General features: G+C 40.8%; 2 protein-coding genes across 2 annotated transcripts in view; one reads left to right on the top strand and one right to left on the bottom strand.

Moving 5' to 3' along the window:
- LOC123024554 (very-long-chain enoyl-CoA reductase-like) overlaps positions 1-7,371 on the top strand; it is a 29,632-nt gene extending 22,261 nt beyond the window's left edge. The window contains exons 3-8 of the mRNA XM_044432419.1: positions 2,268-2,340; positions 2,433-2,476; positions 3,118-3,181; positions 4,426-4,514; positions 5,916-5,961; positions 6,054-7,371. Of these exons, the coding sequence (XP_044288354.1) occupies positions 2,268-2,340; positions 2,433-2,476; positions 3,118-3,181; positions 4,426-4,514; positions 5,916-5,961; positions 6,054-6,181 (444 nt within the window). The 3' untranslated portion in view covers positions 6,182-7,371. The remainder of the gene's footprint in view (positions 1-2,267; positions 2,341-2,432; positions 2,477-3,117; positions 3,182-4,425; positions 4,515-5,915; positions 5,962-6,053) is intronic.
- Positions 7,270-21,849, bottom strand: part of ABCA4 (ATP binding cassette subfamily A member 4) — a 125,067-nt gene continuing 110,487 nt past the window's right edge. The window contains exons 39-49 of the mRNA XM_044432251.1: positions 21,488-21,611; positions 20,433-20,562; positions 19,992-20,115; positions 18,287-18,349; positions 18,088-18,194; positions 15,804-15,945; positions 14,569-14,703; positions 13,102-13,205; positions 11,985-12,077; positions 11,146-11,395; positions 7,270-10,372 (exon numbers count right to left, since the gene is read on the bottom strand). Coding sequence (XP_044288186.1) covers positions 10,250-10,372; positions 11,146-11,395; positions 11,985-12,077; positions 13,102-13,205; positions 14,569-14,703; positions 15,804-15,945; positions 18,088-18,194; positions 18,287-18,349; positions 19,992-20,115; positions 20,433-20,562; positions 21,488-21,611 — 1,395 coding nt within the window. The 3' untranslated portion in view covers positions 7,270-10,249. The remainder of the gene's footprint in view (positions 10,373-11,145; positions 11,396-11,984; positions 12,078-13,101; positions 13,206-14,568; positions 14,704-15,803; positions 15,946-18,087; positions 18,195-18,286; positions 18,350-19,991; positions 20,116-20,432; positions 20,563-21,487; positions 21,612-21,849) is intronic.

Genomic DNA, 21,849 nt, shown 5'->3' with positions numbered 1-21,849 from the left:
ACTACTGCAGGCAAGAATCCCTCAGAAGAAATGGAGTAGCCTTCATAGTCAATAAAAGAGTAGGAAAAGCAGTACTGGGATACAATCTCCAAAATGACAGAATGATCTCAGTTCGAATCCAAAGCAAACCATTCAACATCACAGTAGTCCAAGTCTGTGCCCCAACCACCGGAGCTGAAGAGGCTGAAGTTGACCGATTCTATGAAGCCCTACAACACCTTCTAGAATTAAAACCCAAAATGATGTCCTTATCATGGGGGATTGGAATGCTAAAGTAGGAAGCCAAAAGATAACTGGAATAACAGGCAGGTTTGGCAAAGGAGTACAAAATGAAGCAGGGCACAGGCTGGTAGAATTTTGTCAAGAGAATACGATGGTCATGGCAAACACTCTTTTCCAACAATCCAAGAGACGACTCTACACATGGACATCCCCAGACGGTCAACACAGAAATCAGATTGACTGTGTGCTCTGCAGCCAAAGATGGAGAAGCTCTATACAGTCAGTAAAAACTAGACCAGGAGCTGACTGTGGCTCAGATCATGAGCTTCTCGTTGCAAAATTTAGGCTTTTCCAGCAGTATGTGGACCGAGAACTACCAGAAGTACAGGCAGGATTTCAAAGAGGGAGAGGAACTAGAGATCAAATTGCCAACATACGTTGAATCATGGAGAAAACTAGGGAGTTCCAGAGAAACATCTGCTTCATTGACTATGCTAAAGCCTTTGATTGTGTGGATCACAACAAATTGTGGCAAGTTCTTAAAGAGATGGGAGTACCTGACCATCTTATTAGTCTCTTGAGAAACCTATATGTGGGTCAAGAAGCAACAGTTAGAACTGGGCACGGAACCACTGATTGGTTCAAAATTGAGAAAGGAGTTCGGCAAGGCTGTATACTGTCTCCCTGCCTATTTAACTTATATGCAGAGCACATCATGAGAAAGGCGGGGCTAGATGAATCACCAGTTGGAATTAAGATTGCTGGGAGAAATATCAACAACCTCAGATATGCAGATGATACCACTCTCATGGCAGAAAGTGAAGAGGAACTAAAGAGCCTCTTGATGCGGGTGAAGGAAGAGAACACAAAAGTTGGCTTGAAACTCAACATTAAGAAAACTAAGATCATGGCATCCGGTCCTCTCACTTCCTGGCAAATAGATGGGGAAGAAATGGAGGATTTTATTTTGCTGGGCTCCCAAATCACCACAGACGGGGACTGCAGCCAAGAAATCAAAAGACGCTTGCTCCTGGGGAGGAAAGCTATGGCAAATCTAGACAGCATACTAAAAAGCAGAGACATCACCCTGCCAAGAAAAGTGCGTAGTCAAGGCTATCGTTTTCCCAGTTGTAATGTATGGCTGTGAAAGCTGGACCATAAGGAAGGCTGAGCACTGAAGAATCGAGGCCTTCGAATTGTGGTGCTGGAGGAGACTCCTGCAAGTCCCTTGGACCACAAGGTGATCAATCCGGTCAGTCCTGGAGGAGATCAACCCTGACTGCTCTTTAGAAGGCCAGATACTGAAGATGAAACTCAAATACTTTGGCCATCTAATGAGAAGGAAGGACTCCCTGGAGAAGAATCTAATGCTGGGAACAATAGATGGCAAAAGAAGAAGGGGCTCGGCAGAGAATGAGGTTGTTAGATGGAATCACTGAAGCAGTTGGTGTGAGCTTGAGTGGACTCCGAGGGATAGTGAAGGACAGGAAGGCCTGGAGGAATATTGTCCATGGGGTCGCGATGGGTCGGACACGACTTCGCGACTAACGACAACAACAGGAGTTAAAAATTAATTTAAAATAGCATAAAAACATTAAAAGACAATTAAAAAGACCCGGCCAAGAATAAAAGGCATCTGTCTAATTATGCCAGGTCCCTGAATGACCAGAGAGTTTGTTAGAGGCCTTGGCGAAGAGGGCTGTCTTTACCTGGTGCCAAAAAGATGGCAAATTTGGCACCAGGTGGGCCATAGCAAGGATGTTATTTCAAAGTTGGGGGGGCACCTCCAAAAAGGCCCTCCCCCTAGTTGCTACTCACCTGGCCTCTTCAGGGTTGGCACCTGGAGGAAGGCCCCAGAAACTGAGAATAGTGTCCAGGTAGAGCTTGTTCACTTAGTTCCATAGGGCTTAAGAGGAAACACTGAGACTTGAACTCTTTTTTCTCTTTGTAGCCCCATATCCAAAGGTGGGACTTCCATGTAAAGTTCTGGCAGTAGCCCTGTATCTTTGAAATATTCACACAGCTATCAATAATTTGTTTTACAGAATTGTTTCTATTACTGGGGATTTGCAGCCTGGCTTGCTTATTATATCAACCACCCTCTTTACACACCACCCTGTAAGTAGCAAAATAAATCAGAATTATTTGAACATTTCACTGACTGCTAATTGAATGCTAGACAGAACCTTTGTAAATGTTTTGTTTTGTAGCTTATGGACAAAAACAGATCAATTTTGCTCTGATCATGATTCTGGTAAGTATGTTCATGTGGTATTATAAGAGCAAAAGCTTTTACTATATCTTATGTTGGATATTTAAAAGGCAAATATTACTTAATTGCTCAGGAAATATATAGTAAGGGAGAGGCTGGCATCTGTGGGTGTGCGCCTTCATGGATCATGTAAATTGTATCTCAAGGCAGAACGCAGTGGTTCGGTCCACCGCTTAAAGCTTGTACACACATCGTCCCATCAGATACTCAGTGATAGTGCAGACCAGCTGTTCTGGAAGAGGAGTAGGCCTGGAGCAAACTACAGATCTGGAACTTTAGTCTCCATGGTGTAGGAAGTGCCCCATCCAAGAAATAGTTTTTGTGACAATTACCCTGGTTTAGCTTCATGGGCAACTGTTTGCATTTAATAACTGTGGCCTTAGATGAGAGATATGCAACCCGACAGGTCAGAGACATTGCTATTTTGATGAGAATATATAGGTTGCTGTGCAATAGCTACAAACACCAAATAAGGAGCTAAAACACACAGATTTAGGTTTTAGAAAAGTCCGTATAAGGTTTAGCTTTACTGAGTTGAGACCATATGTTTAGAAACTTCTTTCCCTGTGCCATTATTTTAAACAGCCTTTGTTTCACTGTCTTGTATTTCTCTCTCATTGCAGACATGTGAAGCTGGAAATTTTTCTATTCATGTTGCACTTAGTAATCTAAGAAGAGATGGTAAAAGCTGAGTGCTTTTTTTCCAATTATTATTACTATGCTTACGTTGAACTTAAGTAAGGAAAAAGTGAGTGAATAGGGTGAGCTTGGAAATGTATAATAGATGTGGGCAACCTGTGGACCTCCAGAAGTTTGGGTCTACAGCCTTAGCCAGCATTACCAGTGGCGAAGGATGATGGAAGCTGTATGCTAGAAGATCAGGTGGATCACACATTGTCTACTCCTGGTGTAAAAGCGTTTTTGAGTGACACTGGCTAATTTTTTTTTTTTTGTCACTGTAGCCACAAAGTGTAACCACACTCATAACTGGACCAGTGTAGCATAGTGGTTAAAGTGTTAGACTGGGACTCAGGAGAGCCTGCTTCTAGTCATTACTTGGTTATGAAGCTTTGGGTCAATCAGTGAGTCAGCCTAACCTACCTCATGGGGTTAGTGTTAGGATAAAATGGGAAGGAGGATAATGTAAACCATCTTGGGTTCCTTGGGATGTAATAAACAAACTTTGGATTGCTACAATATTGACTGGCATGTCACTTTCCATCTGTGGAAGTTAGACAAACCAGTGGGAACACATTTTGTCTAGCATACTCCTGTTCAAGTTGCTAGTAAGCCATGCTCTTTCCCTGATACTCCCATTCCTTTCCCTCATTACAGCCAGACAGCATTCTTTGCCAGTGGGCATGCTCAGTCCTCACAGGACTGGTTTTTGCTCTCCCCCACATTAGGATTTTTCCCCTGCTGTGGCTTGTCTTGATTGGGATGCTTTTGACTGAGGTGCAATCACTTTTGCAATCACAAAAGCTGGAAGCAGAAGAGACTGGCCATCTCACAGTTTTCCTGGACCTCTTTCTACTTACCGTCTAGAGGGATTGTCAGTGCCAAATTCCTGATATCCATCCATCTATAAAATTATTTAAGGACATAGAGAAACTCCTTATAGGAGAGCAGTTCCAAAATCACCTGGGGCGGGGGGGGGGGGGGAAGAAAAGAGATTTTCTAACCTAACACCTGAAAAAAATGATTGTCTTCTTCCCATCCTGTGACTGACCAATTTATTCAATCCTTAACAAGTTTGCCACTATGAAAGGGCAGGGGCACTATGTAATGGTACGAGCAAAGGAAGTCACTCTAGAGTGGTCATGCTACCCAGCCCAGCTTGATAGTACAGGGGGAAAATTGGCTGTATAAAAAGGTATATGAAGTAGAGAGAATCATTTGTTTAAATTTCTGTGTATTTTTTAAATTGATAGGATCCAAGACCTGTAAAATCCCTTATCCAACAAAGAATCCTTTCACATGGCTATTTTATTTTGTTTCCTGCCCTAATTATACTTATGAGGTATGTATTTTTTTAATCATCAGATAATACTGTAAGTTTGACTTGCTATATATATTTCAGTGTTGCTGTAGAACTCGAATGACTATTTGTGTGTGATAAAACAAAGTTCAGTTATAACTCAGCCTAACTTAAATTGTTGAAATGAAGACAATTTGGGGGTAACAGGAATAGGTTTTTTGTGCAGAAGGACTGTGAGCTGTGTTCAATTTTGATAAGAAAAGCCACATTCCTGGGCTCAAAATTATTTTAGTTCCAAATGTGTGTCTTTTGCACCAGAATCCAGATTGTGGATTTCAGACTTCTAGTAAAACAGTAAAGTAGAACCCTTAAAACCTGATGCCTTTTCAGAAATTCTTCATTGATGTGGCACCTAGGACTTGCAACTTCACTTTGCCAATGACATTGAAACAGAGGGTGCTTCCAGATGGACAGTTTCTAACTTTCCAGTCAAAGAACACTTTGCAGTTATTCTGTCTTTTCAACCTTAATGGATTTTTGGGAGAAAAAAAGATGGAAGAAATTGAGGGAAACATGGGAGAGTTACAAGTGGAAGCAGTTGTCATCTAGATGCCCCTTAAAATCCAATGAATAAGGCAGGGAATTGCATGGTAAAAGTTAGAGTGGCAGCATCCAGAATGTGATCCTTGTAGGAATATAAAATTACCATGAAGCAAGTCAAAATAGTAAAATGTTTTGCAGTGGAAATTGAAAACAGGGAGCACTTACAGACCAGAAGGGGGCAGCATGTGCACACATATACAGTTTGCTCCCCTTTTCTGCCTTTGAGGAGCAGCACTCAGACATTTTTTTGAAGGATGTTTCTATGAGGGGGAGAGAGAGAAAACTGGACCACACATAGAGCATAAACTATCAGGTCCAAACTATATTTTGAACTTGATGGGGCAGTAAAGTGTGTGGGGGCAGTTTCTGAGATGAGGATTTCTTAGAAAAAATAAAGCATAGCTAGAATAGCCCAGCTGGAGTTCTTAGAGGTGAGGCACCTGGTTGAGTTGAGTTGACAGGGCCAGGAAAACGAAGAACTGAACATTCCCGTGATTGCTTACCGCCTGTCTTTAAGTTTATTGGTGAGACAGGACCAGAATGCTGTGTTAGAATTCTTGACCTGTAACAGTAACTTGATTCCTTAGAAGTTAGAGGTGGTGAGACTGTCTTTTGAGACTGTCTTTCAAGGGTGATGAAGTGTCCCACTCTGAAATCTAATAGACTATATCCCAAGGACACTGGTTTTATTTCTGATTGTGTGCATTAGTGTGTTTCAGTTGCTTTATTGCTTTTGTTTTTACAGATTGATATTAGAAATAGCTATGTATTTTTTATTTAAAGGTTCTTTGAGCAATTTTAATCATGTGAAATAGTTCTGAATTTTCTTGGCCATTACAGCTGGGGACATGGATTGGTTTTACTATCATGACTCAGTGTGTTCCAGGTAAGTACCATTCTTGGTTTTAAAATTTTGGGATATTATTCTTACTAGAATGTTTTATAAATGTTGACTTTATTTTTCTCTGTCTCTTGCAGTGGGATTGTTCACCTTGCTCTGTTTCATCCAGATGACAGTCTGGGCAAAGAATAAACACCGCACCTATATGCGAGAGTTTAAGGACTACCCTAGCCTAAGAATGTCAATTGTTCCTTTCTTATTATAAGAGTGAGATTGTTTTTCATGAATCAAGCAAAGTTGATGGATCTGTATGGAGAAAACATTAGGCAAATATGATATGTTAAGAAGATAATTTAGGTGAAGTGTTTCAGATGCATGCTGAACCTACTCTGCAGTGAGAAATCCAAGGACTCAAAAGCCATGTCTCCCCTATTTCTGAATCTGCAGGATTCAGGATTGACTCTCTCTTTTCCTATTGCCTTTTTAGCCAGAGAAGAGCATTCAACTGCAGTCTAGATCACCAAGGTATCTTCATCAGCTGAGAGGAGGTGCTTTCAGTATAAATCTGTATTGGAAGTAGTGGCAAAAAGGAAGCATGAGAATTTGCAATAAAATAGTCTGGAATTCCACAAACCTGCATGTTCTGAGGGAAATGCAAGGCAGTCTCACAACTAGATAGCATCCTTCTCTGCCTCCGAAAGCAGCATGGGCTGTCTCAGTCAGGCATTTGCTGTGGTACATATATTAGCAATGTAGATGAAAGTATCACCTGGAGACAACATTAGAACTGAGTAGAAAAGACACTTAGAATAATAATGCAATACAACTCAGTTTCAGGCTGCAAGTTGGGGATTATTCACCTGAATGTTCACAATGCAAGAAAGCCCTGTGTATGCAGAAAGCTCTAGGATATGAGGGGGAAAGGATTCTGGCCTATTTCTCCTGCCCAGCCTACTACAGGCATTGTTTTATTTTTATTTTTTGGTGGGGAAAGTATTCAAGCATTCTCCATATGATGCATATGAACATTCTACCTGCAGTATCATTCTTGGGAAAAAATTATATTGCAGTGTTGTGCACATACTGTATATTTGAGAAATCAGCCTTACTGAACTCAGTGTGATTTACTTCCCAAACATGCACAGGAGTTTGCCTACACACAGGTTAGAGAGCTGCAGTCCTCAGAAGAGTATGCCTTTCTACACATGTCAGGATACAAAGAAATACTGAACCTTCCTATATTATATTTTGTTCCTAGAGTATTAGTGTGTTTTAAGAAGGCTCTGTGCAAATTATATCAAGACCATAATGCAATACTGTCTTAAACTTTAAAAAGGTCAACAAAGAGGTATGAACTGTTTCCTTGACAAGATTTATTTCTCTAGAATTAATGTACAGACATTTTTCCAACTATTTGTAAAGATAATATGCAATAAAGTCAAGCTTATATTTTGATCTCAGTCCAAATACTTACAGTAATTGAAGATATATTGTGTTGGTTCACATGTAAGAACAATCCTGGATTATTGCGTTGTTGAATGGTAGGTAGTTATTATGTGCCTGCATTCCAGTTTATACTTTGTTGTTAACCACAAACAACCCAGGAAAAGAACCCACTGTTTGTTGCGTTGTGAACTCTGGGGGTTTTGTGGTTACCACTCCACACTTAAACCATAACAGATGGTATGGATACAGAGCGGCTGGGAAGCCCAGCTCTTGAGCTCAATGGATTTTCTGCCCTCTTAGAACCCAGTGACTGGAAGTGGGCCAGTGTGCTGCAAAGTTCATGCACTTGAATTTCTGAGATGGGCCATGGTTTGTATGTTTTATGCTAGGGAAATTTGCACAGTATTTACACAATTTGCACAAATTGAAAACTGAGCTCCAGATAGTTCTAGTGCAATTTGCACAAATCACATAGAAATTGCACAGTTTGCAGCTTCCAATTTGTGCAAATAGCACAAATGATGCACGAGTTTCTTAAGCATGTAAAAATGCACAGACCTCAACCTTTTTTAGAGATGGAACTCTATGAGATTGTTGAATCAAACAACAGTAAATGGGCACCAGCATGGAGTTACCAAACCAGAAGCTGGTGATGATGGGAAATTATGAAATTCCATTGGATTTTCACTCCCACCAGATTCCTCACACATCCATAGTACAGGGATAATGTGTAACAGCAACCTATGATTCAACAATCCATGATACAGTGAAAGGCATATCCAACCTGGACTCCAGGCGGTTGCAATGGGTTGCTGAAGTTTTACCTTGTTTAACGCTCAGCAAAACCAACTTGCTCATGTTAAAAAAGGAATACCTACTATAAAATTTTTCACTCAACACATCCAACCTTATGCAAATACAACACAAAAGTATTTGTTAGGCAGCAACTAGTACTGAAGACAAGGTGGTTGGGAAATATTACTACAAGTAATGGAAAATGGCAACTCACACTTTTAAGGCCAGGTTCAAATTCATGTATACCTTTATGAGTTGCCTTACTATTAAAATTTTCAAGGTGAGTTACGCAATTGTTAGGATCACAGAACTTATAGTGGCTTTGTAGTTTAACCCCCAATGTTCATCATTGGAAATCCAGAACTTTCCCAACAAAGTGCTGCCCAGGCTCTTGAGGACCTCCAGCAAGGGAGAGTCCGCCATCTCTTCAGGTAATTGTTTCCATTGTTGACATGCTCTTACCATTAAGAAGTTTTTCCTACTGAAACCTACTCTTCTGTAACTTAATCCCATTAGATTCAATTCTGCCCTGAAGGTCAGCAAAGAACAAGTCTTTGAGTTCTTCTGTGTGATAGCCTTTCAAGTATCTGAAGGGTGTTTTTATGTCTCCTCCAGCCATCATTTCTCAAGACAAAATCCAGTTTTTTCAAATTTCCTCATGGGGCCGTTTTGAATATCATCATTACCCCCTTCTAAACTTACTTTGTTTATATCCTTCCTAACATGTTACACATGGGTTATATTTGTGGCATGAGTATTGTTTGGAGAACAAATCAGACAAGTAGTTGTGCAAGCAGCTATTGGGGTCAAGGATACTGTAAACAAATAAGGATAGTCATTCAAAAAAGAATTGTGCTGGTGTTCCAAAAATGCTTCAAAACTCTGTAGGGACCCATTTCCCATACAAGCTCCCCATACAAATGTTCATGCTTTTGCTTCCCCTTTTCTGGCAGCAGACATGTTAAGAAGTGAACACTGACTTGTTCTCTTCTACTCTGAAACTGAAAAATAAAAGGCTGTTTATTTAAAATGTGTTTACCTTCAATAGGACCAAAACAGCTGATGGCATTGAAATGTATAAATCAACAGATAATAATAAAGGTTACTGACCCACAGTGGATTGAGGAACTGAGAAAAGCCAGGTGCATTTCTGGCTGGCATTTGCAAGAACTGCCCACTGGCACTTTGCTTGTCCGTTGCTTTCAAAGGGCGAGTAAAACTGGCTCCCCAGCCAAAGCGCCAGTTAGACAGGCTCCAGTTGGTGCTTCTGCCAGGGATGGAACAACATCAGGGAGTGTGTAGGATACAACCCACTCTCCAAGGGGAATACAATACCTACCCCACATCTAGAGATTACAATAATTCAAAGTGAACCCCAAACAACATGACACTCCTCCTACACAATCTACAAATGCAGTATCAAATTTGTACCTTGGGGATCTGTTCCACATGGTTTACTATTAATTTCACAGAGTTCTGCACAGTTATGACCTAGGCCTAGGCTAAATCCAAACTCTAAGATTTTCATAGCAGGGAAAATTGCAGATCCACCACTGGTACATTTAATTAGGCTTCGAACTGAAGTAATTTATAGCCCTTGGAATTTTCACCATTTGCCAACAGTTCTATTTCTCAAAGTTAAAACTATAATTTAGTAGGATGGATCCATAAGTATAATGAAAGCCATGAGGAAGTTAAAGGTTTCCTCTGCATTCATAATATTTGCCATCTTTAGTTGGCAGTGAGAGACTTTGTCAGGATGACATCTGAAAAAACGACTTGTGCTTGATTGCTATCAAGTCCTAATCTGATTCTGTGCATAGGTACCAGTTTCAAGTTAGATATTTAAACCCAGTGTTTGTACTTTTTCTGCTTTTGGTTCAGAATGAAACTAGGAAGCAATTAAATGCTTGCTTGGTTTCTGACGATCTACTTATTTGACCCCATCATTGTTCCCACCTAGAACCCCTCATCATGTCCTGCTTTGCTTAAATCGTTATGCTTGTGAGAAGCATATTCAGTATTTACAGTACTGTGGTATGGCATGACCCTCAGGTGTCTGAGACTTTGCTTTAGGTGCTGTACAGCTCTTCTATGTGGTTGTCTGTCGATAGAAGGAAGGGGTCACCTTCACCTCTCTATTAGCTCCAGCTGCACGAGGATGTAGAGGAATTTCCTCATCCTCCATCTGTTGTTTAGCAAAGTTCACAAAAACCTGTGGGTGGAAAGCAGATAAATATATAAAATGTATAATCAGTAATTTTTTGTCTCTGTTAGCAAAGAAGAGGAAGGGAAACCAGAACCTTGGTGAAAGTCTTAAGGATGGAGGCTGTTTGTAACTCTAGAGGGGTAAGCTTGAAAAGAGCTGTCTCCTCCCTTCTCTTCACCAGTAATTTAGTTGCTATCTAGTACAGTCCTGAAAGACTTATTTCCCTAAAGTCTAGAATTAATGTAGGAGAACATTACTCTTAATCTTACTCATAGGCTGACCTGGCAGAAGCAGCAGCACACTAAGTGAGGGAGGCCATGAGGTGTGCTTTGATTGATGAAGCAATTACATCATGTGTGCAGAAATACGGCCTCTTCCTGCCAGCAATGTCTTTGATAAAGTCTACATTAAATGCATGTAAGAGTCCTGCAAAAACAAAATGAGATTGGTGTTCAACAGAAAAGGACAAAATCTGGTGAAACCAAAAATAAGACCATGGCAAGAGGGGGAATCTATTGCTTTAACTGCCTAAACAACAATATGACTTTCAGCCTATGAGGTCGGTCTGGCTGAAAGTGGCTGATTACTCTTATGTTCTCTTTAGTTCAAGACTTACTCAACTCCACCTTCAGTACCAATCAATTCACAAAGCTGGCACTCCTATACCTTTTATGAAAAATTGCCAAGGTTTTTTTTCTGTAACCAGAGTTTGTGAAGTATTGGGCTGGTTTCTACTTGGGTTGTTTGAATTTCCCTACTTTCAAGACATTGTAGCTTACCTGATCTAGGGTAGTTTGCGTGACAGAGTATTCCTCTATATTTAAATTGTCCTTGTTGGAGAGAATCAAGCGGAAGATCCTGGCCAATGAGCAGGTGCATATCTGGTATTGCAACATGTTGTGGTGCTTTTCTCTCTGTACACTGCCTGGGAAGTTCACTTGTATGAAGTGTTCTGTTAAACTCAAATCTGGCATTAATCCAGCTTTAGGGGGCTTGATTTTCATGGTGACAATGTAGCCATCTCCATATCTGAAATGCCCATTTATGAAGAGATGGGTTTGTTACTCATGTAGGGATACACATAAAATTTACTTTATGCAATGTTTAATGTAAGAAATACATTCAATCTATTGACTGTATATGTTTAAAATGGGATATAACACAGTACTTTCATATATTCTTAATCTAGTCTTAATAGAGGGTGAAAGATGCCAATAATGGAGTAAGTGGGTGGAACATGGACAAGATGGAGGAATATGGGGAACGTTTCCAAACACATGGAAGGGATTGAAGAAAATACTGATTTATGCCTAAACAAAACAGGAAATGAAATTCTTGCCAAGGATAACAGATTACATTAAATCATCATGCTATTTAAAGTGTGATCAAGTGAAAATAAGCTAGGGCAGACAAAACCATAGATCGGTAACCACAGATAATTATTTCATCATCTACTGATGCAACAAGTATATGTAGTCCTTTGGCAAAATATATAATAAAAATTGGGATTGGGGGTATTGTTAGTTGCTTTGGGTTCCTCTTATAGGTTATATAACCTTATATAGGTTCCTTACTGAAATGCACTAGAAGAAACATTAGACATAACTTTCTGGCTTACTTGTATTTGAGGTGCTGGATGGTGCCCAGGCATTTGAAGGTTCCCTTAACCATGATGGCTAGGCGGGTACAGAGGGCCTCACATTCTTCCATACTTGTAAAGAGAAAAAGCATGTAATATTTCAGGCTTAATGAAGAAAAAATAGAACCCCCCCAATCTGCAAAGATTCCCAGATCAACAATCAAGCAACAAAACAAAAGATTAAATAATTAAAAGGGAAACAACCACTTGCAGCGCAAGTTGCCCGCCTGCCAGCAGCCCTCTTCTAAAAACAAAGCAATAGAACACCTCAAGTTTAATGTAGAAAAGAAAGACTTCGGGGCTCATTTAAGGTTTAGGATAGAAACCTGGCAAAGCTGACTGGGGGCTGCTGGGAGTTGTAGGGCTTCTAAACATGCATGAGATTGCGGCTTTATTTATATTGTTCCTAACCCCAGTCAGAGGGGGCTTCTCAACATTAGGCAATTATCATGGTTGTTTGCTCATTACATGTTGTTGGTCTTTTTTATGACAATGTCATCTTCCAGGGTTCCTCCCATGTTTTCCAGCTACTTTTGCAGCTTTTTTTTTTAGAGAGAGAAAGGTTATTTATTAAATTCCAAATGTGAAATAAACCAAGATGAAAGGAGTGCTGCAGTTCCACTGCTATACCTCAGAGCTAATTTGCAGTTGTATAACAATATATAGAAAGACAAGGACAATGCCCAGGAAAACAAGAGAAACATGTAAAGGATGCATTCTTCCTTCAGCAGCGAAAATGGAAGAAGAGTCTCAGTAAAGCAGTAGGTTAAAAGGCTTCAGAGAGGGTGAAAATCAAGTTCTTATTCGCCTATGAAGGTCACCTCTTGGGCCAATCCTTTGCAGGATCATTGACATAAAATGGCAGGAAAGAATAATTCTTCTTCATGGTCTCCATGCAAATCACACACCAATGGAAAGCTAACACATCAGAGAGAAAGTTAGGTTAAAACATTCTCCCTGATGAAGTAGCTTTTCAGCAGTACTCTGAACTGGCAAATTACCAGAATGACTACTTTCTTTGAAGATTTGAATCGGGGACCAGTATGAGCAAAAAGGTAATTGCAGAGGTGATTTTACATGTGCAGGTTTGTATAACCTGTGTGAGGTCAGGACCACAGCTCTTCCATCTCTGATCACACTGACAATTGAGTTCCATAAGAAGCGTCGGGACTGAGGATCCATTCCTGTAGTTGGTTCATCCTAAGAGAGTACAATAATACTCATCAACATAATTGAAGCTGCAGTAATAGTAGTGACAATAATAGGTACAGCTAGGTACCTCCCCTCTAACTATTTCAAAGTAACCTTCGCCACACCCTATTCCTAACAGGAATTTTCCTGTTCAAAGCTCCAGCCAGCTTGGAACAGGAGCACTGTAGTGCTATTAAGAGGTCAAGATAGTAGGATCAGAAGAAGAGAAAAAGGGACAACCTGTTTCTTTTTCATCCTGAAATCAGTAAACCTTTGAAAAAAATCTCAGATTTGTAGTTTAGGATTTTTATTCTTATACATCCTAAAAGCAAACCTTTTCAGTGAAAGGATAAAATGTGCCTTCACATCTAACTCAGAAAAATAGTGTCATAGAATTATAGAATAGTAGAGTTGCAAGCGTCCAGAGGGCCATCAGGTCCAATTCCCTTCTCAGTGCAAGACTCCAAGTCAAACCATCCCTCACAGATGGCTGTCTAGTTGTATCTTGAATGTTTCAAAGGTGGAACAGCCTCACTAGGTAATTGGTTCCACTGTTGTACTACTCTAAAGGTCAGGAAGTTTTTCCTGCTATCTGGCTGGAATCTGGCTTTCTGTAACTTGAACATGTTATTCTGTGTCCTAAATTCTGGGATGATCAAGAAGAGATGCTGTGTCCGTCTTTGTGACAGCTTTTCAAGTACTTGTAGAATGCTATCATTTCTCCCCTCAGTTCTCCCTTGTTGAGTCTAAACACACCCAATTCTTTCAATTGCTCCTAGTAGGGTTTGTTTCCAGCCCTCAGGTGATCCTTGTTGCTCTCCTCTGAACTATTTCTAGCTTGTCTGCATATTTCTTAAATTGTGATGCCAAGTATGCAGTATTGTTGAGCCAAGTATTCCCCACTGTATGCATGTTATCTCCTGTATGTGCCTGCCAGCTGATCTGCATACACCAAGATAGGGATCTTCCCCTTGACCTCTCCCTTTACACTCTGCTGCCAAATTCCTGTTTGCTCTCCCTGTTCACTCACTCTGATGGCTTGCTCTCTGGGAGCTTGGCTGCTTGTATCCCAGAATACCTAGACCTGCTGGGGCAGCCTCCTCTGATCTGCTCAGCTAGGAGTCAGGAACCAGTCCAAGACGGCATAGTGTATGGTTCACTGTGGTTGTAAAGAAAAGTAGGGCCAAAGTATGATTCACACATTTTTCAAAGAAGTTATCCCAAACAAAAAAGACAGTGGGAGTCGGACAATGGCTGGTCTCAGGGAAACTGAAGCCATCAGCTTTTGTATGTGGTTAACCATGCAGAATTACATGGCTCTAAAGAGACCTTGTTGTCAGTTCTCCACTTTCTTCATCACAAAGCTGCTTACCAGTAGGACTAAAGGAGGGCAACCTATCAGTGCAATGGCGGTTGACAGCTTGCGCTTATTACCCCCACTGTATGTGCCTGCTAGCTGATCTGCATACGTCAACAGACCAAGCTTCTGAATCCCCCACTCTGCCACCTGTTGAAGAAATAAATACATGATTAAAATTACTTAAAATAGTGTATGATTTATCCATGCCCTTGGTATGCAGGGCTGAGCACTCAACACTCCAAAGCCATTACAGAGAATGGGAGGTCTGTATATCCCTCTTACAGGTAGTTCCATGAAAATATTCAATAAATATGCCAAGTGAAGGGGAAAAAACTATTCCAAGGGAAGCAAGGCAACAAACACAGAACAGAACGCAATGTGAAGCAAAAGCCAAAGTTTCCAATAGTTAAACTTTCAGAGCACAACTGATTATACACTCACATGTGAGTATGCATCAGGTCACATCGGTATATTGCATAAATTAAGGGATGGGTGCATTTGATTTACAGACACACAACAAAAGTGTGCTAAACACTCTGTGTAGTCAGTTCTGCCTGAAGTTATGTCTTAGAAAAGATGGCCTACCTTTTCCAGGAAATATCCTATGCTTCTTGTGGTCCATGCTGTCTATGTGGATATGGTCACCCGATGTGCAAATTAACTGCCTTGAGTGGAATATACCACACTGGCAATTGCAAAGCAGTCATCCTATCTCAGCACAATAGAGATGCTGGGTGTGTAATTCCCACAGGGAGTTGTGGAAGCCTCTTAATATATAGGGGGCTGGGGGGAGAACAGAACCACTCTTTCCTTTCTGTGCATGGAAATCCATGCAGGATCCCCATGTATTGTGCACACAGATAACATAAAGATGATATGCAGACTGGCAGAATGGATCTGCAGGTCAAGTTCACTACATATGAGACTTGACCTGCAGATACATTCTACATGTGGAAAAAGGAACAGCAGCAATGCAGTGTGAACAGCTAGGCTGATTACTGGCATCTTTCAAAGTTATCCTTAATGTGATGCACATGTTTTATGTACATCAAGAAGTGCCTGTGATTCAGGCATATAGGTGAAAACTGGTAACCCTCTAGCTCTCCTATGTATATGGATACCTCTGGGAAAAGCCCAAATACTATATTATAAGCATTTCCTAATTTGTCAGACTTCACACATTACTTTTTAAAAAAGCGTCATGCAGTTTAAATGACAATAAGTGTTCAAGAAGAAATTGTTCCTACCCTTTTGACTTCTGCTGCAGGGACCCCACGCAGATGGGCATAGAGACACAAGTGCTCTCTCCCGGTGAGCAAATCATCAATAGCATCAAACTGTGGGCAGTAGCCCATGTTTTGATGAACATCAGAGATCTGAGACAATACACTGAAGAAAAACAGAGTTAAAATCTTATGGAATTCTAGCCATGCTCTCTCTGTAGCATTGGGAGGGAGAAAAGGATCCAGCGACATTTCAGTAAAGACATTTCATAATAATCTCTCTCAAACTACAATAAGTAACAATAAGACTCCACTAAACCAAGTTTGATTGTCCAAAATTCCTGCTTATCTCACATGGAAAAATACATACTAAAATATGTAATGCCCGTATCAACTGCATGCAACTTGTACACACTATTGAAACATTCTCTGGGAAGCAGCAGTTGGTCCTTGTGTGCATTTCTGTGTTGTGTGGTTAGTATGACCTCTTACACATTACAACACAGAAATTGATACGTATTATAGTTTTAGTATGGGACCATTGCCACTGTAATGTCTGCAGTAGCCCTTCATGTCTCCTCTGTAACTTCATACTTGTTCAACTGTTGGGAGGGTGATCCAAATGATCTTTCAGGGCTTCCTAACAGGCTAGCACAGGGGTGAACAACGCCAGATGTTGGGAAGTTTGCATTGGCTACCACAAAACCCTTCTGGGCCCACATCACTCTCTAGAGCTACTGGAAGTAGTCACTGGCATTGGAGCTGGTTGTGCAGCTGGAATGCCAGCAATTCTGTTGAAAAACAAGGTGTGCAGGGTGCATGCAGTCTCAGGCCTCCGCTTCGCCTGCTAATCATAAGCCCCATTCTGATGGGAAACAAGGTGTGTGCCTCGGCTATGCCTTACTTCCAGCTGCATTGCTGGCTTTGCAGAGAGGGATGGTGGCGGCAGAAGCGACAGAAGGGGCATGTGAAGACTGCACAAACAGCCATCATGGCTGTTTGTATGTCCCTCACTTCAGGTCTAGTACCTCTGATTGCAAAGAAATACAGGATTTTAATGGCCCTTGAAGATGACAGAGTTGAGAAAAGAATCTGAAAACGTCCATGAGGGATCATGAGCGCACAATGAACACCTCATGTAGATAAGCCTTAAAATTAATGTAGTGGGGGGCTGTGTTTTACTCCTGTGCAAGCACACCCTCTCACAACCCATTTTTTCCTCTCTTCCTCAGCTTCAATCACAGCCACTTTCTCTTACAGTTTACCCATCTGTTCCTGCCACTTTGCCACCTTCTTCTCTCCAAATTACAAGAGGTTCCATGGGAAGGCAGTACCAAGGACATTTTTGAATGGGAGCAAAGCTAGTACTTAGCTTCATTCTGTAACTGGAGCCTGCTATCCTAAATTATGCCAAAACCATGAACAAAATGCTGGTGGGCAGGAGAGGGACAGGCATGTGAAGGGCAGATGCAAAGTGCAGGAGAGATTTGTATCAGCTTCCAAGACAAGCTTCAGGTTTAAAAAGATTATTTTAAATATTAAACAGCCCTGTATTCTGAAGGGAAGTAGTCCTTTGCCAGCAAATGTATTAAATTGTCTTTCCTATTCATAAAAAATCATACTCCTACCTAGTTTTCAGTAGTTTCAAATGCCAAAGAGAAGCTACATTCTAGAAACTCTAGCCAGACTTAATAGGCAGATAGTAAGAACTTGCAGATAGCAAGGTTACTTTAATAACCTTTTTCAATGGTAGAATGACATACTGCACATGGGAGATGACCTTTTAAATTAAGCAACAGTATAAATTGGGCAAGGATCTAAGGATCCTTTATATTATTCCCATATATCCAACTTTTCCTACACTGGAAATATCTCCTACCTTGGAATTTCTTTCTACAGTGCTAAGTATGGGCACTTCTCCTCTTCTTCGTGCAGTATTTTAACACTAAACCCCAATTATGCGAAAAACTACTCCAAAGGGCAGTTATAAGACGGCACAGGAGAAATTCATGGTAACATTATTTGGCTAATTTGGCAGTTGCCATCTCCAGTTTTAATACTGACTGCCATGTAGACAAGGGAAAGTATCAGGGTACATGCATCCTACATGGATCAAAGATGCTAGTGAGGTTATTTTCTCCACTCTTACAAAAAACCTTGCACCCAATGTTAGTCTGTCTTAAGTCCATTTCAATAGGTCTACCTTAAGCAAGATTGACACTGGCTGCAAGGCACAGATTATTATTTTCTTTCCACTCCTAAGGCGCATCCACTGTTCACTGAACTCGATTGTTCAGGCATGACTTACCTGTGCCCAGCCACAATAGCCTCTCCAGATGTTACTTCAGTATCTCCAGTCAGCATTTTGAATGTTGTTGTCTTGCCAGCGCCATTCACACCCAGGAGACCAAAGCACTAAAATATGATTTAGCATACACTTCGTTACATCCAGAGGATTGTAAAGGAGGATCACTTCAAAATGTGTTAAAAGTTGATGCACAACCCACCTCTCCAGGACGAACACTGACACAAAGTCTATCCACTGCTGGAACTTGTTGTCCTGCATACCTCTAGAATAAGGGAATGTTTAAATAAGCAAACTGTATTCTTTCAAGAAATCTTCTGTTGAATCTGTTTTCCACCTACCACTTTGAGGGAAAAGATGGCATAACATATTAAAAACAACATGCAAACAATCAGACAGAATAAGGTGAAAACCACTAACAGATATCACTTTTAGTTCATACACACTCACATTCAGGACTTGGCCCACTAAAATACATTGATTAACAAGAAAAGAGAGCAGGGTTTTTATATAAATATTTTTTTTCTATGAACAGTATTTTTTTTCTCTGCAGCCCTTGGGAGGTTTTCTTCTTCTCTCACAGTAAAAGGATATGAAAATTGTGAGAAATGTTGCCACGTTTCTGCCCGTAGATAGCCAGCAATAAGGGTTTATAAATTAGCTCTTCAACACTGATATAATAGGGAAAGAATACATTTGAAGTGCTCCAAGGGCATGCAAACTCCTTCAGACATAATGAAGATGCAAGGCAAGGAAGTACAGAAAGTACAGCTACTAGGCAGTTCCTTTCATTTCTTTTTTTAAAAGCACAGTGAACGATGTCTGCATATCCACAATTATCAAGTTGGCCCTTTAAAAATCCATATAGTGCAGCAATATTTCAGTAGAGATGTGTAACATTCTTTTTTCATTGCTAAAATTTTCTCATAATTTTTCATTGTGGGTAAAAGATTTGTGTATTATTGGTATTTTTTTAAAAACATCATGAAAGTTCACCTGCTTTCCCACAGCAATGTTCCCTCGTTTGTTTCCTTATTTTTAATGTCTCTTATTTATTTGTTAACCAAACAACCTGGGAAGGAGAGAAGCCACATCAGGACTGAGGCATGGGCGGAACAAAACGTTAAGTCTTTGTCTCTGCTAAAGCCCAGTTAGAATTTCCCCCCTCCCCATGCCAGTTATTTACAAGGAGAAGAAAGTGCCCGTTGCAAGTAGGAGGCATAGCATTCTCCCAATTCTGAATAGGGCCACAGTGGTGGCGATATCAGATATATCTGCAAAAGTTCAGATGTTATAACTCTGACCTTTAGAGTTTACAGAATATTAGCTTTTTCAGAGTTGTGTAGACTTGGAACAGTTACTCTTTTGGGGAGCGGGGGATTTGCACTTCCACCAATGTGCATGTGTACAAGTGCAATAAAGAGAGAGATCCCTAACAAAATCTGATTCTCAGAAATCCCTAAAAGAAAGAAAAAACAATTCTGTTAGTGAGCAGTCGACACATGAAATGCAACTGACAATCTGTGAATCATAAACAGAACATAGTTAACAAAATTGTACATCCTTGATTGGTTGGGACAAAGGGTTAAAGCTCCTTTCCTAACTCCATAGATTTGATCCAGCTTGGCATCTCACATCAGTTATCTATTTAGCAAAATTCAGCTACCCACTGGCCAGCTACAGGATCTATCAATTCTAGTTTGACTATAGCACTGAACTACTCAAGCAGTTGGCTTCTCTCTCAGGAGTGGGGGAGTGAACTCCAATTTGTCATTTGCTTCTGCTAGCAAAATCTCTTTGCCAGACACAGGGAGCCCCCCAGAAGCAGATGTTTCATATTTAGCATTCTCTCTTTTCCAAGAAAAAAATAGAGGAAATACAAATGTATAACATTCTTAGAAATCTACCTTGGTCAGTTCCTGTAATTTCAAAATATCTGTTTTGCTGCCTCCACTTATGATTCGTTGTCTCTCCTCTGCAACATCTTCATCTTCATCCATGACAGGCAGCATCTCTGTATTTTTGGAAAGCCTAAAGAAACCACACTGAATAAATTAATAATTTAGGATACAGTGCTATGTATGCGTAGACAAAAATCTCCTGCAACACCCAGCATTTCCCAATCAGCCACATTGGCTGTGGTGAACTTGGAGTTGCAGGGTGTTTTTCTGCCCAAACATGTGCAGGGTTGCACCGTAAGTCCATGTCTGAAGAGCAACCTATATTAACTGTCCCTTACCTTGCACACACAAGAAGGTGGTACTTTTTGAGTGAGACACACCTACTTGAGGACACTAATTGAATTCATACAGTTAAGACCTCTGAATGCTGAGAGTTTTCCAACATACCATCTTGTGGAGAAGAAATTGTGCTGAATTAGAAGATTCAGAACAAAATATGCGACACCTTGCACTGCCAATGCAACCATATTTTTCCCAGCAAAATCCCAGTGAAATGGATTTGAGACATGCTCTTCTCCTTTGGGATAAAATCAAACAAAACCAAGTTGAATTACTATCCAACTAAACATAAAATCATAGAAACAGAGCAAGTCAAAGGGGGTCTCCCAGGCCATCTAGTGTGACCCCCGGCTCTAGCCAGCTCCACTCATGACATGCCTACCATGTGCATGTCCAGCATTATGCTTTTTTAAATATATGTAAAATGTTACATATATTTTAATTGTCATTGAAACTTTTCAGATGCAAAGACTATATTCAGGTTGGCCCAAGCTATGCTGCTACCTGGGCTGGCAATCTAATTGTTCTTCTCCCATTGCATCCCTGGTCTAACAGTGCCAGCCCCGTCATCGCACTTGTTGCTGCCACCCATTATGTAATAAACAATATACCTGCTCCTGGCCGTTTGAACACAGAGGGGGCACTTTTAAATAGGTGCTGAGCTCCCACTAGTCTCCTGAGAGTTTGCAACAGGCAGCCACCATCTTTATTCCCCCAAATGCACTGCCTAACATCACATCAGACACTCTTTGGGAGTCAATTAAAACTAGCAGCTGCCCAATGATGCCTGTACAGATGGAAAGAAGAGCTTGGTTCCTATTTAAAAATTACACTGCTCTCATTGGTGAGACAAGGAAGGCCAGTCATTGGCTGGAAAGGAGGGTTTGAGTGACCAGCAGCAGTGGTGCTGGCAGTAGCATTTCTGGACAGAAGGCCCTGAGCCTGCTCCCCCGTCACTTACACCTTGCCCAGTCATTATCTACCCAACGAGAAGCAGTGGAGAAATTTGGTCTACACGGGGAGTATTGCTTCACATTAAGTTGCAGGCTGTGGAGGGAAACTCACTGCAAAGGCCCAGTCTACTGCTCAGAACCATACTTGGTCACGTGTGTGTGTGGGGGGGTGGGGCACAAAGGAACCATCCTATGTTCTTTTGTACTTACCAAACTGAGCATACACATCAGCCACAGCTTGGTTCATCGCTAGGTCAATAAGCCCACGACCCAGGCAAAAATGAGGAAAGACTAACAGGATCTTTTTCAAAGTTTGATTGAATTTCAGCAAAGACTGAAAGGGACAAGAAAACATATGCAAGTACTGCCCAAATTTACCATAGCCCCTTATACTTTAAGAAGAGAAAAAACATTTAAAATCAAAGTGAAAAGTGACATCTCACCAACCTTAATAAACTCTAATGTAGCACTTGCTGTGCATATGAAAACAAGCAAACTAAAAAATCTAGATGGTGCAGGAGCTTTTCTCTCCAGGCACACTGGAGAAAGGAAAAATGAGGGAAACTATAAAA

This window comes from Varanus komodoensis, unplaced genomic scaffold, assembly GCF_004798865.1.
Source record: "Varanus komodoensis strain SLA01 unplaced genomic scaffold, ASM479886v1 scaffold24, whole genome shotgun sequence".
Classification (NCBI taxonomy): domain Eukaryota; kingdom Metazoa; phylum Chordata; class Lepidosauria; order Squamata; family Varanidae; genus Varanus; species Varanus komodoensis.
Note: the sequence above shows the minus strand (reverse complement) of the source record. Positions and strands in the feature narration are given on the sequence as shown.